The sequence below is a fragment of the Vanessa cardui genome, chromosome 16 (assembly GCF_905220365.1).
Source record: "Vanessa cardui chromosome 16, ilVanCard2.1, whole genome shotgun sequence".
Taxonomy (NCBI): Eukaryota; Metazoa; Arthropoda; class Insecta; order Lepidoptera; family Nymphalidae; genus Vanessa; species Vanessa cardui.
In genome coordinates, this window is record NC_061138.1 from 7,263,224 (window position 1) to 7,279,727 (window position 16,504).

The 16,504-nt window shown below is 29.9% G+C and overlaps 2 protein-coding genes across 4 annotated transcripts; one reads left to right on the plus strand and one right to left on the minus strand.

Annotated features, from left to right (window-relative positions):
* Positions 1–379: 379 nt before the first annotated feature.
* LOC124536229 (farnesoate epoxidase-like) lies at positions 380–7,591 on the minus strand. 2 transcript variants are annotated; one of them, XM_047112720.1, is made up of 9 exons: positions 7,490–7,591; positions 7,169–7,420; positions 5,831–6,056; positions 5,341–5,521; positions 4,246–4,345; positions 3,854–4,040; positions 3,098–3,215; positions 2,340–2,478; positions 380–962 (listed from the first exon to the last, which is right to left on the minus strand). In XM_047112720.1, the coding sequence occupies exons 1-9, from the start codon at positions 7,566–7,568 to the stop codon at positions 742–744; spliced, it is 1,503 nt and encodes a 500-aa protein (XP_046968676.1). In that variant the 5' UTR covers positions 7,569–7,591; the 3' UTR covers positions 380–741. The 2 variants fall into 2 exon arrangements, 1 of the variants encoding a protein (XP_046968676.1); XR_006966865.1 differs by having other exon boundaries at positions 824–962; positions 2,340–2,459.
* Positions 7,592–10,017: 2,426 nt separating this feature from the next.
* Positions 10,018–16,318, plus strand: LOC124536199 (purine nucleoside phosphorylase-like). 2 transcript variants are annotated; one of them, XM_047112678.1, is made up of 6 exons: positions 10,018–10,231; positions 11,445–11,557; positions 11,926–12,104; positions 14,402–14,644; positions 15,260–15,403; positions 15,518–16,318. In XM_047112678.1, exons 1-6 carry the CDS (start codon positions 10,110–10,112, stop codon positions 15,719–15,721), a joined length of 1,005 nt encoding a protein of 334 aa, XP_046968634.1. In that variant the 5' UTR covers positions 10,018–10,109; the 3' UTR covers positions 15,722–16,318. The 2 variants fall into 2 exon arrangements, with proteins under 2 accessions (XP_046968634.1, XP_046968635.1); XM_047112679.1 differs by having other exon boundaries at positions 11,445–11,539.
* The last annotated feature ends 186 nt before the right edge of the window (positions 16,319–16,504 follow it).

Sequence of the window (16,504 nt, forward strand, 5' to 3'; positions counted from 1 at the left end):
AGCAACAGACAGATAGAAAACTTTCGCATTTTTAATATTGGTATAAATAAAATGGTAATAACCTCGAGTGTAATAATTTATTTTGCATAATAATAAAAATAATACCACATTTTTGTATAGTACCACTTATATTGAAATGAATAAGGTTGATTAAGATATAACCGGAACGGAACTACAACAAAATTATTAAACGCTTTATTTCAACAACAATCAATAATAGAAGATATTTAATGTTTTTTTTTTATTATACATCTCATTATATTATACATATCAAATGCTTAGTTATGTATTGGTAAAGATAATACGCACGTATAATTAATAACAGTCAAATCCTCACTAAAAACAGTCAAACAAAGTAGGAACAATAACACAAATAATATATTTTCCAATAACACGTTGTTTTTTACAACTATCTTAATACTAACTTACTATCAATGGTTGTAATGACGTCAAAAGTCAAACACAACAATTTATTTATATCACTCCTATATAGATACTATGAGGTCTGTAAACTTGTAAAGTATAATTATTATAAAAACGTTTCGAAATAAACATCATGAGATGTAATTATATATAATTATGTGACTGGTAAGTATCGGCGTCAGCTGATTGACTTCGAAGAAGTTCACACTATCCAATTTGTTATAATTCACCGCTAGATGGCGTTGCAGAACATTACCTCTGCCGTTCTAAGCTTGTTGCTATAAATATATAGACAGGCTACCGAATTTTGCTACTATTTTATGATATATTGATGTAAAATTTCTTAGAACTATATTTTTTTACCCGCGGTTCAAATATAATTTTGAAATCTTTCGCGGATAGAGTAACTCCGTCCACAGGCTCTGTGCTTGGTAGAGGGGCACCTTCTGGTAGTTTAAGGTCAAAGTTTTGCAACAGATGTGTTAAAAACATAAACAGTTCTGATCTTGCCAATCCTTCGCCAATACATCGTCTCCTTCCTTATGGAAAATAAAAAAAATATGTATTAATACAATGCTAGACTCAGGAGAGCTATATTACACATTTTTATGTTTCACAGACTTGGACAATTAGGTATATTTCTGTGCTTTATAACAAGACATTGTATTATTGCAAGTTTACCGGTATAATTAGAAATCGAATCAGTGGTATTGTAATTACAGGAAAATGAGAAAAAAATTATTCATCCTCACTTATTTTATAAATTATAAATTATTCAATGAATATTTTAAGTAATAAGTTGTTTTTTTAATTAACAATGTCAATTATTATTAAAGCTAAATTACTAATTGTGTCCATATCACCAATGGAATTTCATGTGTAATGTTTCATTTTTGTCATGTGATGTCATCATGGTGTTCGGGACATTACACAGTAAGCAGTGATCACGTGCTTAATTTAGTTAAGTAGCAAATTTAAAACAATATATGTATGCATCATTAATTTCATCCATGGGAACTAAATTTCTATGTTCCATTGTGGCCAATATTACATTGATCAACCCTTAAGCGTTAACACGTAACATAGTAACATAGTGTTCAATAATTTTGAACACTAATTGGCGCGTATAAGCGACTATGACAAATCTACCAACTTCTAAGAAAATGTTTTGGTTTGATAACGAAATCCATAGATAAGATCCGTTATATTTCTTAATATACTTACAATTGAAAACATATAAATAGTTTTTGTGCTATTTATAATTTATATATATAAAATTCGTTATTATAATTGAAAACATCGATCGGCATATCGATGCAGATGTGACATTTGATAAAGCGATAAATTCCAAGACAGGTAAATAAATGATTTCAAAATAAAATCATTGTTATCCTTGCAATGACATTGACATTCATTCCATATCAATTTTTAAATAATTATTGACATGATTGTGCGAATTTCTATCTCTCAATACGTAATTAGTTTCAAATTTCGATAAACGGTAAATTTAATTATGTACTAGTAATTGAATCAAATAAAGACTAAAAAAGTAAAGAATAACTTTGGAGAGAAGTCCATCACGCTGCTCTAAATCGGGCTGGTGAATATATTCGTACATGATATATTATTTATAAGCATGAATGTGCGTTTCCTGATAATGCAATGATTGAATTGATGATGAAATTAATATTGATAATAAAATTTATTTTATTTCAATGAAATCGGTATAGTTGTTAAGTGATTGATTTTTGAAACGTGCGATTAGTAGAATGATATATCCAAGGGAATATTTATGGTTTATGAAGCCAGTATACAACTGATTGTGTGTGTGTGAATATATTGATTATTTTAGAGGAGCATAAAAAAGGTTAAGAAAGTCTACAGGCTTTGTTGTAATAAAACAATTATTTAATTACCGCTTCCAAAAGGCATTAACCATTCATCTTGAATTAAATTTCCTTCTTTAGTTATAAAACGTTCTGGTCGAAATATTTCGGGGTCTTTCCAATGGCGGCCGTTATGTAAGTCGTGGATAGCTAGTAATACAAAAGTTCCCTGAAATTATTAACAGAATATTCTAGCAAATTTGCCATTTAAATCAATTGGTCGCTCATTCACTAATGAAAGGCGAGTCACTGTGTCAATATAATTAATGTATGATTTATGTATACAAAAACATACATATATCCATTCATAATAATTATCACTATCGGTGCTCAGTGATTTATAAAAATGGAGGATTGAGTTAGCCTTCCCATTTTTTTTCTATCCAAAAAGAAAAGAAAAGATTTGTCACAATATCTTACATATAGATGTAAGATATTGTGAAAAATCTAATATTCTTATTTTTATCGGATAATAAAGTCAAATGTCAGATATAAAATGGAAACTTGCAAGAGGTCAAGTTTGGATAGCATGAAAAAGAAAATATAAAATACGGATAAGTTTCATAAATTGAAAAGTCATCGATTTAAACCTTTTTTTATATTCCTAGGTTTAAACCGATGAGTTTATTTAATACAGTGGTACTGTAAATATTATTCAATAATTCGATAAAATTTCTCCGAATTTAATGTGCCTAACAGGATGGTATAATTGTTTGAATTTGTTAAAATAATTTCTTAAGAAGACTAATGTTTTATAGTAGAACATATAATGTAAGTTTTATTATTACCTTTGGTATGATGTAATTTCCAAGTTTTGCATCGTCTAACGCCATGTGGGGTATACCAACTGCCGCTACGCTGGATATTCGTAACGTTTCTAGTAAGACAGCTTCAGTATACACCATTCTGTTAAAAACATGTTTATTTCATGCGCAATATTTTGGTACTGTTATTGAACTCAAACATGATAAGATAAGAGAGATTTTTATTTAAACAACAATTACACATCAATTGAATTACATCGAATAGAGCGGAAAACTTCTTTTCATTGATTGACTACTCAAAATATACCTCTAAAATAAGTAACAGCCTGTGCATTTCCCACTGCTGAGATAAGGCCTCCTCCTCTTCCATTAAGTGTTTGGAACATATTCCACCACGCTGTTCCAGTGCGAGTTAGTGGAATGCACATGTGGCAGAATTTCGATGAAATTAGACATGCAGGTTTCCTCACGATGTTCTCCTTCACCGCCGAGCACGAGATGATTTTTTTAAACACAAGTTAAGCATGCATATATAGTGGTGCTTGCCTGGGTTTGAACCCGCAATCATCGGTAAAGATGCAGGCGTTCTAACCACTGGGACATCTCAGCTCTAAATGTTACCATATAAAAACAAGACTTCTAATAAGTAAAAAGCTAGATCAAGCAATCAATTAACCTTCAGCAATTTTTTGCTAGTTTCAGAGTAAGAAGTAAAGTATCTGACATATGATAAATAAATACAGTGTTGGTATACGATAATTTGTTAGACAACGTCGTTACCTGGCTCTATCACTGAGAGTAGGTTGTCGACAAGATCCAATTTCCATATCAATTTCCTGTTGCAGTCTTTTCTGAACTTTCTCATTCCTCACTACATGCAACAGCATGAACACTGCCGTATTGCTGACAGTTTCAACGCCGGCTTCAAGTAGGTCAAGGCATATTACTTGGAGCTCCTCATCAGTCACTAATAGGAAAAAAAAAAATAAACTATGTAAGAAGTTCAAAAGCAATAATTTATGTATTCAGATTAGATAGAATTTCATTGGGATTATGATAACGAACCTCTCATTAACCGCATTGAAAAATATGTTTCCCAAAAGATTTGATTAGATTCGTTTAGTTAAAACTGTAGCCATATACAGTGGACTATGTTTAAAAAATATACGTACAAGGATCTTTTTTATCTGCTGTCGTTTCTATCAGGAGCATGTCGATAACGTCTCTCGGATTCTTCATATCTATTGTAGCTCGATGTTCTTGTATTGTGATCTAAAATAGTTAAAGTTCATAAACATATCGTTACAAAAAGATATGTTGATTATAATAAACGTTGTGAGTTTCATTTTAATATGCTTAAGTGCTTGACGAAACGATATTTGTATAAATATAAGACGTTTTTATCGGTGCTGAGCTAAAAAACAGTTAACTATAACAAAAAATACTTTAAAAAGACAAAAAGGTATGTACCTACATCTGATTTAAATCTCTTAACTATTGCCGATATTAAAGTTAACTTTATAAAATTTTCTGATGTCCATTTTTGTTGTACGATAATTTAATATTTTAAATTAATGTATCTACGGGTTAATTATTAAAGATATCTGGGGCGTGTATTCTGTAAGAAGTCAGAAACTCGAAGTTCACTGCAGCCAGAGCCGGATTTAAAGGTCTGGAGGCCCCCGGGCCACAAAGCAGTGGGGGCTCTAGACAAACAGAAGCGTGAACAACCTAATAATTATATTATCATGAATTAATTACTTTTTTATTTCAATCAGTAAGCTATGATTTATTTACTTGTATCGGTAACTTTTAAAATATTAAATAACATTATTATAATTTGACTATATCTTGGTATTTGTTAACTTGCTGAAAACTGTGGCCCCCACTAATGTGGAGGCCCCAGGGCAGTTGCCCCGGTCGCCCTCCCCTAAATACGGCCCTGACTGTAGCACACGAGCGTAAAATATTAGAATCTGATATGTGACATTCTCTATGATAATTACAACATTTCTAGAATACAAGCATCAAAATGGCGTAACACCGTAAGTTGTCAGTTCACGAGCATATGAAGGGAATTCTTACAGAATCGCACTAGGTACTTATAAAAAGTTTATGTCTTAATACTAAAAACAAAATTAATTAATTAATAACAAAAAGTATAGGCAACAACAAAAATTTGACGTCATTAATCGTCAGGTTTCCTGGTCGTAAAGGAAATATTTGCATGGAAATGAATATTTGTTTATTTTAGTTTAAATACTCACGTTTAAAAAGGTATATATTGCATTGTGAATGTTTTTTAATTCCGTATAGCCAATTATATTAGGCATGACGTGCCTTAGAAATGGCAAAAAGTTTAAAATACCTCCACTCATATCGACTACCTTGAATGATCTTGTAATGAGGTCACATAACATATTTAATTGTTCATCTTTTAAATCATACCTAAAATCAAAAATAAATATATTTATCTTTTTTTTAAGAATTAATGAGTTACGCCTAAAAGAGACATTTTCTTAATACTTCCTAAAATGAACTCTTAGAATATTTAAAGCAGGAACTGGTTTTAAATTAACGATTGACGGTGTAAAACCTCTTTGCACGGTTTTAGTATATTTCACCTGTCAGTTCTACTACTACAAATTTGTGTTAATTTTTTTGTTCTTAGCTCTTTAAAAAAATGTATCGGTGCAATTAGACGTTGCAGGCTAAATTAGTTTAAAATGCGTATATATTTTTATTTTTTTAATTTACCTTTTTCCGGCAACTAATTTCCAAAGAATATTAACGATAGAAACATCGAACATATGATTCACTGATACAGATTTACCAGTGTCAGCCAATCTCATTTCAACAAGAGCTCTACATTCGTCACTTATATTACTCTCCATAGCTCGAGAACCATAACCAAATCTTTTAAGACTTTGGAGAACCATACGTCGTGTTTTGTTCCATGTCGGTCCATCAGAAAATACTAAACCTGTTTTGTATAAAAATATTCTATTATTCACATTCGTTTCGATAAAACCGGACAAGATAATCGTCAAACGAGTCTAAATATACGTATTACATTATAATATTAAATAATACTATAAGACATTCTTTATTTAGAATCTCAGAGGATTTAAATTGAAACAAAATCGCCAATTAAGGATTATATAAAAGTAGTTTTACGTTCGCGATTTCGGTCACGTGTACCTTACACGTACATAGAGCACAACCGCCGCCTTTTAATCATTTCCAGACACAAATTTTAAAATTTTATTTATACTTATAATAATATCCCTTCAATCTCAAATTTACCTCTCCTGAATTTGAAGCTTGCTTGGTCAAATATTATCAAAATCTGTTCAATTGCTTATAGACGGTTAGACAGAGTTACTTTATCACCTATATGGTATACTTATATTTTATATAAAAATGCGATAAGTATATTAATTAGTATATGTGTAAAGTCATCAGTTCCGGAATGTAGTTTTATCGACAAGTAAGTGAAATTAATTCAGCAGCTAATCTTTCCAACCATTTTAGAATCAAAGTTATAATTTTAACATTCAATTTATCAGATGTAGAGTGTACTATACACTTCTTACATCGTCATAATAAGTTTATTTTTCTTGTTTTTTGGAATCAACTAAATTTTATTGACGAGTAGTACAATATCTGAAATAGCCTTAATTCTGAAACTTTCAATGATAGAGTAATGAAGCCATCATATGTGATGGATCCTTATATATTCCTTAATTTGACTAGATTTGAATAAAAATAATGAACTTCTTTTTAAAATTTCTAATATTCCATTATTTTACATAAATTTAATATAGAATTACACAATTTCAAATCATGTATACAATATGTATAACGATATGCGTATGCCAAAAGAAGTAGCCTTTTTTGTTTTTTAAATATTTAACACAAGATGCTCTTTGATTTGTTACATAAGCCTTGCGATTATTTATCAACCGTCTCTGTCGTAATAAAAGCCAATTGGCAAACAATAACACTTATTGCTTTCGAACTATAGGTACCAAGTAATTGAAATATAAGGCTAAATTCGTATAGTATTTATATATTCTTTAAACATGCACTTACCAAGCTTCTTTCCAAAGGATCTCATTAAGTAAAAAAATCCATTTGGCCTCCCGTCGAAAACATCTCTTGTCGATACTTCTTTGATGAAGTCCTTACCGGAAACAATGACGACATTGACAAGTCCAAGACGAAGCCCCAGAATAGGTCCATACTTATTTGACCAATATTGCCAGACGACATGATGATATTTAAACCTTTTTAAATTCGACCAAACTGATAGGACGTTGCCCAATATTGGTAATAATGGTGGGCCTAAAATTAAAAAAAAAATGTCACTCTGGATATGTTTTTAATGTTATTTTTAAATGTAATTCAAGTAACCTGGAGGATACGAAGGAGGTTTTTGAATGAATTCTTTTAAGATAATTAAAAATAAAATAAAAATGATTAAAGCCCACATCTCTTTTCGTTAAAGAGTAAAGTAATACTAATAAAACGATGAAGTGCTATTTCAACAGTTTTTTAAGATTAAAATCGCAAATCTTACGTAACAGTATTAGTTATTCAAACCTGGAAGTTTAAAGACGCAACAATCCTTAACAATAACGAGACATGTTCGTATTTTTCTGTACTTATCCGAAAAATCAATCAGTTCACGTGTCTTTTAGGGATTTCGTAATGCGTATTAGGTGTTGGAATTACATTGAGATATAAATTTAGAAGAAGGTAAATTTACACGGAAAATTTACGAGAAATCCCATGTTACAAATGATGTTTTACCAGAATATTATCCAAGTACTGTAAATACCAAACATAAATACGTAAACGTTTTAAGTGCCAATAGCTTTAAATAGTTCATTCTTTTTACTGATGAAAAATATCTATTAGCTATGAGGGTAGGACTGGCTCGTATACCATGACGGCTAACGGCACTCATGTCATCTTTGCCGTTTCTTTTTATTCTCTAGTAAGTGCCTTGCTTGAATACTATTTTTATTATCTACGCAAGGCACATACTAGAGCATAAGAAGATTAAGAAGAGAGAGCAAAGAGTGGGCCTCATAGTGGGCATCAATACTTTGTTGCTACGTATTATTATGATTTCTGTAATTTTTATATATTTAATTATATATATGTAATTAAAATCAACGTTAATGTTACAGCTTATTTATTTATTGATTTTCTTTAATTCGCTTTTAGTTTTACTTCAGAAAATTTTAATATATTGTTTACGAAATATTTATTTATTTAATATCAATATAATCAGTTATGTTTGAAATTCAATTGAAAAAGTTGCCTCTTAGGTAACAATTAATTAAAATACTGTACTAAAAAAACTCCAATGTCTTAAAACAAACTAGTTTGGGTCTTGTTTTTGCTGATTTTTATCCAAGCAAAAACTAGTGATTCAGTCATAATGGCGTATGGGAATCTCTGATACTTAATGTATTCCTAGATTTCCTCTAGAGGCAAATATTTGTATTAGATAAAGTATTATCTTGAAGTTTATACCTACATAATTAGTATTTAGCAGAATGTGACATAATTTGAGATAATGAAAAAAATATTATAAATATAAAAAAAAATATAATAAAATTGTGAAGTACAAAAGTTTAAAAAATTGTTATTATTTGCATATATTTTTTAATATACAGCTTAAAGTTGAAGGCTTGTATTCGTTTCCCGTTTCAGTTAGTGAATAGGTTACATTAAAATTGATAAACTGTGAGAAGTCTGTATGATAGGTATGTCAAATAAACAGAACAGCCCCCGAGTGCTAGTTATGTACTGGCGATCTTCTCCTCAAAAAATATTTTTTTATTTCATCACTAATAATATCGTACTTCAACATTATCGATGCGGCGCTCCCCGATTTGCGACGCCCTTGTTTTTTGTTCCCCCTATACCTGTAGTCATTCCCAAAGTCCCAAAATCGCCATTTTGCCGTCTACATTTGTAACTAGGATATTTTTTGATGGATGATCTTAATTTTTTTAATTTAAGAATTATAGTTCTAAAATCTTCTTAAAACCTGTAACTTTCATAAGGTAATTTAAGGAAGTAAAAAATAGCTTTAGGATTTTTGTTTTTATTACTCTTCAGTGGTAATATTTTGTAAGGATGTTTCTAAATCAATACACATAAAATATATAACATGCAGCACATTTTGGAAAATTTATATGTATTTAATATGATAAATAATGAAGCCGTAATTTTCAACTGCAACATAACTATATATTTCGTATAAATGTTATATTTTAAGTATATATCAGTTAGAACACACATTTTACTTCAATATTTTTCCTTTAATATTTTGTTTTATTTACATTATCAGCTGATGCAAAAACTGTGTTCTGTATTATAATGTTTTTATATAATATCATAATATGTAATATACATTTGATAATGCTTTTTTTATTATAATGACATAGCGAGTATCTACATAAAATGGCACCGTGGTAAGAATACTTTAATCTTAACCGATAATTTTGGATTTACACTCGGATAAACAATACTTCAAATTTTATTCTCAAAAGAAGAGGCTGTATTTCTAGTATTAAAGTAATTGGCTTTTATCTTTACTTTGTTTTTTTAATAATTATAAGTAACTATAATGCTTCATTTTATTGGTATTAATTGTGCCAAATTTGTATATATTTAAAAATAAAATTTGTATAAACAAAAAACATAGAGAACGAAAAGTTGAAAGTGAATATAATATTGAACGAAATCGCTCTAAATGATTGGTTCATTTGTTTTTTTTTAATGAAAAATGATGACATATTTACATCGCATGAAATCGTAATAATGACGGTATTCCACTGATAACAATTTAAAAATGATATAAAGAATTCGTTTGAAACTAAGCGAGTTGTTATTTCTCGCAGTGTCCAACACACACTATAAAACTGACCGAGAGTCCAACCTAACGCATTTTATATTGTGTCATTGACGACGGTAGACGACTCCGATTTTATCTGTTTTTATTTACATTAATTTTATGAATTGTGCAGTGATGGCTCCGATCAATGTTGACAATGTGAACGGGACCAAGGTCGGATCTCCCGCTAAGAAGGTTTTACCTGAAGTGGAAACTGATACCAATGGAAACGAACACAAAAGGTTTGCTAATATATTAATTTATTTGCATTATTGACATACATTAGTTTATTTAATATAAATCAGCATTAAACTGATATAATAAATATGTTTATATCATTTAAAACGATTAGATAAAGACCGTGTGTGATACAATTGCCAGCGAGTCGAGAATCAACTAGGGTTAATTGGGAATATTTTTTCTATAACATTCCTCAGATTGATATGTATGCTGTATTCACAGTTATCTGAATTCCTGCTGTTATTTTGCCAACTATTAACAAAAATGTATCTATTATTATCCCGTTGAATAAAGGTTATTTAACAACGAAACCTGTTATCGTTTCTGAGATGCGGTAGTAATGAATCAACTAGCATGATCCAGTTGACGGACCAATCACATATAATGCATACTCGATATTCTTTAGCACATATCTGCTGTTTACTTTTATTACCTCCGCGGTCCGCCAAACCTTGGGAACTTGTTTAAAGTCATTACACAGCGTTCATACTTTTTTGTATTTTTTGTATATTATATTTGAATACTAAAAATATAGCATTTTAGTTTACAATGACATATAATAACTCAATACTAAAAATTAAAGTTACAATACTAAGAAGAAAATAACAAAAATGCATATAACATGATGTATCTCTTTATTTATACCATGACACTAAGGAATACAACTACAACACCTACCAACTATGTAAATAAATTAATTGCCTTTTAATTCGAACAGTGAATTTATAAAATGAATAATTATATTGGAATTTAATAAAAGAATTAAATTAATTGATCCTATTTTATACAATATTGCAATTTATTCTTCTTACATCGATCTATTATTCTGCTAGACATTAAGGAATGTTGTTATTACATCATCTTTACTGAGTCTTTATAATAACTAATAAGTTTAAAGTAACAGCTAACAACCAAAAAATATATAAATTCAACCTGGAGTTATAACAAAGCATGCTGCTTTAGTAGTTAGTAGAAATATGAATATTTTACAGACTATAAAGTGTAATCAAAAAGCACTTCGAATTAAATGGTGCAGGTGCAGGATTTAAACTCTACGCGGTCTCTGACTTAATCGTTCATATCGAACTTGAAATATAAAAACATTTTAAGAATATATTTCGTTTAATTAAATAACTGCAACTTAAAGATTAAACTTATGATTATGATAATTGCAGGAAATGATGCAGTATATGACCTTAATTTGTTTTTTTGCAGATACTCGTATGAAATGTTGGTAGAGACCGCAAACTTCCTTCTATCCAAAACTACCGTGAGACCTAAAATAGGTGTAATTTGCGGATCTGGGCTGGGTTCGTATTGGAACGAGGGTATATATTGCTTAGAATTACATATACGCATAATAAGCCATCGCTTCTTGAAATAATGATTGCTTGTATATCGTATCAAACAGTAGTTTCATCGAATGGAACTATTTCATACTTATACGAATACTTATCGTCGCAATGAATCGTACGAAGAAATAATTTATCTAAAACAATCGTTTAAATATTCTTGTTATGATAAAATTTATATTAAAGCAAACTACTTATATTAGTTCACTTAAAGAACCTGTTCTTAATAAAAATGGTTTAAAAAACAGGTACCAGAAAAACTAGCTTCGCTTCAATCTTGATTTATATTTAAGAAATGCTTATTGTTTACGATGATTCTAATATATGATTATTTACATGTACAGGATCTTTAGCTGAAACTATAACGGAAGCACAGTGTATTCCTTATGAGGAAATACCGAATTTCCCCGTGAGCACGGTAGAGGGACACTACGGAAAGTTGGTGTTCGGCCGTCTCGGTGATGTACCAGTAGTTGCCATGCAGGGTCGCTTCCACTATTTCGAAGGCTATCCACTTTGGAAGGTGAGAGATATTAATATGTATGGGATAGATAAACTATGTTATCGAAAATCATTATAAGCGAATATTTTAGTACAAAATGCCGAATGCGTAATCAATGGTGATCGATTACTTGTAATAGTTTGTATTTGGAAAAGCAACGAAATTGAATTGTCCAAACAAATGACTTTCATTAATATTAATTTTATTATTTTAAGTAGCAACATTCTAAACAGCTGTTTAATGTACATGCTATTAATAGTAATAAAAATCGTTGAAATCTCTAGAAACGATCTTGAACTTCGTTAAGATTCAATGTCAGGTGTAACGTGGCTTAGGTCCTTGAAAGATAAAACCTAACTTCCTATAAACGTATGTTTTTGATGTGTATGGAATAAGAAATATATATCGATTTATTTGTAGAAAGATCTGGATTGACTGATGCAAGGGTCTCGTCTAAAGAACTGACCCTCCCGGTCAATGTGTTATCGTAAACCTCCTACAGTGAATTAATGACGCGTTTGATAACAGACTCGTATCTACGTTCATTATAAAAACAATTCAGTAAATAAATATGTAATAATTACACACTGAGGTGATTTGAAAATAATCTTTAGATTACCTCATGTGGTTTTTAAGAATTAGTGAATTTTACGTTTCATTCGATTAACAATGCCTTATAAAGTTTTGGGGTAAAAGAATTTTTTCATCGGAGTTGCATAATTTCTTATTTTTATCTTATATTTCCTGTTGTCAAGGTCTGGCCTATAATAAGTAAATGAAGTAATTATCGTAATCTAGATCTAGGTTATTATTATATTGAATTAATATTAAAGAAATATTTAAATATTGATATTTAAAAAAAGCTTTAAGTGAATTAGTTCTGCGGCATCTGATTCAAAATAAACAGTACTTTCAATATTCACAAATAAATGTAAAAAAAAGACTGGTTAAAACTAGTACGTCTCTAAATATTGTATATATTAATAAATAAATATACATATGTGAAAGTGGTTTTTGTAAAAATACGTGTCATTCTAAATAAAATATTCATCGTGTTTACGTTGAATTATATAATTTTAAAAGAAAAACTTATTTGCACAGCTTTTAAATATTGTGTTATTTTTGCACTATTGTCGCAAATACTGCACCTTCATTACCATAATAATACCAAGTTTATATACCTAGAGAGCTTATTAAAATTAAAAATAGCCATCCGTCACCAAGAAATAAGCTGCCAAAAAATCTTGATCTATTTAATTATGATTGTCACATTCTTATATTCATTACGTAAATAGTATGTACTTTTGGAAAATTACACGTTCGATAAAATACTATCTATAAGTCAACGACTGCATAATGCGATGTTTTTTTTTTGTTAATGCTTATTTTTTGGAATAAGTTGCTTATGCTAAGTTGTTTGTCGAGCGATTGCTTTATCTGTTAGTGAAGAGCAAATGTCATATCAAGAAGGGTTGTCGACATATTCTTAAAGTTTACTTAACAGACTTTGGAGGACAAACTGTTTTAACAAAATATTATTTGAGCTTAACCTATAATTAAACTTTGTGGGAAACATCTTACAAATTAAAAATAGAGCTAAAATTTTGTGCATGTGTATACTTTTTTTTTTTATTTCATTACAATTACAGATTTTATTATAGAATTAATTTATAATAATAACTTATAAAATAATTGAATATATTTGATAACCTCATATTGGCAAAGTTGAAACTTTCGTGACATTGATATTGTACGTTGTAATTGTAGAAATTGTTAATCTTTCCGCAAATTGCATCAGCTCAACTACGCATAAAAATAGGTTTTCTTTAGATCATAACACGTAATAATTTTATATTGGAACTTTTTAATTGATCCATTATTAAGGAACAAAAATAAAATATAACTATATACCCGTAAATGTATCCGATGATAATGATGTTATTTAGCTGTATAGGGACTAGTAAACTACGGGAATAGAGACCTCACTCATAATCCAATGGGACGACAAATCCGATAGGACCCGAAAGAGTTCAGGTGCAGATTCAACTGCTTTTAGTACTGAGAATTTTCAGGCAGACCCAATTAAATTTTTAACCCATCATTTCGGAATTTTCTGCCAATAGCCAATAGATAAACGGAGCAGTTACTATATCAAATACATATCCTGTAGATAATATATAATATATTCTAAAAAATTAAGAATCATAAATTGCAACATCTAAGCATGAGACTTTCACATGAAATAAAATTGTAAAAATAATCTTTCATATGTGTAATTAGACAGCATAAAATGTATTAAAAAAATGTTTTATTTTTAGTGCTGTTTACCGGTAAGAGTCATGAAGCTTCTTGGAGTGCAGACGCTGATTGCCACGAACGCGGCAGGAGGTCTTAATCCTAACTACAAGATCGGAGATCTAATGATTGTAAAAGATCACATTAACATGATGGGTTTCGCTGGAAACAACCCACTGCATGGCCCGAACGATGAAAGATTTGGACCAAGATTCCCCCCAATGAACAAGGCTTACAGATTCGAGTACAGGAAAATTGCTAAAGAGGTAATTTGTGTTTTCACTTTTTTTTGAAGACTACTCGCCTTTTTTTTAATTTTATATCACTGAATGATATACAGAAACCTAGCCTTTTTTCATAAACATGTTAATCAACAAAAAAGGCTAATATTGAGGAAATTCAGCGGGCTTCTGAATAATGATCATATTGTTACGGCTAATCTAATAGAATATTGAATTGTAAGAATTGCTGGGGAATACAATTGCATATTTTATCTCTTTTGAATATTTTCCGTTTTGACTATCTCTACCAGGATATGTTTTCGTTTCGTTGAATAAGGCAAAAGATCAGTGCATTATGAACAGATAAGCGCTTCCATTGTTAATAGCGATTCTTCCGAGTTTGAAAGGTTATCAGTTGGGGTTACACGCTACAAATGTTAGCCAGAAAAGTCATTGAAATTCATTCTAATCAATTGAATCTATAAGTTAGTGTATTTTTATGTATGAGAGAAGTTATTAGTTTTACTACAATATTTACTAACTTTTTATATGATTTATTTATATACGAATTTAAACATTAATTCAAAATGTAACAAAGGTTACTATGTAGTTTTAAATATATTTGTTAATCGTGTTAAATAATAAACAAACTTTTTTCAGGTGGCGAAAGAATTAAACATAGACAATATTGTAAAGGAAGGTGTGTACACTTGCCTAGGCGGCCCTAACTTTGAAACTGTAGCCGAATTAAATATGTTGAAAATGGTTGGAGTTGATGCTGTAGGCATGTCTACGGTGCACGAGGCAAGTATCAATAGTATAAAAAAGTATATAAAGTGATTTATAAATATTCAATTAAACTAAACTATTAAACATATTACGATCATAAAATATATGATATAATGTTTATTTTTTCAGGTAATAACGGCTAGACATTGCGATATGAACGTGTTCGGTATGTCCTTGATTACGAATGAGTGCGTAACGAGCTATGATCAAGACGCAGAAGCTAATCACGAAGAAGTACTTGACGTAGGACGCATGCGACAGGACATTCTCCGCAAATATGTAACGACATTAGTCGATAGATTTTCAAAGGCCATGAAAGCACAAAACCCTTGAAACTAGACGTATAATAGACTGGTTATATTTCAGCACCGAAAAAATTAAACGTTTAAAACTGTCTTCAGCAAAACGTACCATATTCTTAGTACTTTGTTTAAAAAATGTCCTTCAAAAGGTAGAGCATTTATATAAAAGAAATGTTTACCTACATATCGAAAAACCCGATTATTTTGAAATCCTAATATGCCGATAGCTCGTATATCCTGATCCAGTGTCAATATCTCACATTTTAATAGGGTTACTAGCTCCATTTGTTATGTGAATGAAACGGAAAAAAAAACGGTTTTTTATTTTTTAATCTTATTTAAGACGCGATCAAAGCATTTGTCCAGAGCAAAAGTTTTAAAGTAGCTAAAGTACCTACATTTTTTTTTTAATTTTGCTTTTTACGAATTTTACCTTTTTACTAGCTCTATCCTTTGAATAACATTTTTTAATGATCAGCCTATAACAGTTTTCTTAAGCAATTATTATTTATGTGCATTAGTGAGAAGACTAGAGAGACTAGAGAGTAGATCGCAAAATTGTACAGATTACAAAATACTTGTTCACTTTTTTTTTTATTTAAGGCAGAGGATGCGAACTTTCGTAAATCAACAGTTATATTCAGTTTTAATTTTATCATTTTGATTTACAATTTATGCTGCTAGCTTTATTGCTCTATATTATAAATGCACATTTTTCATAACACTCGGGTATAGGACCTTTTTGCTATCATGATTGCAGGACGACGATATGATACGATTGTAATATAAATAAATAAATATTCTAAGTACATTA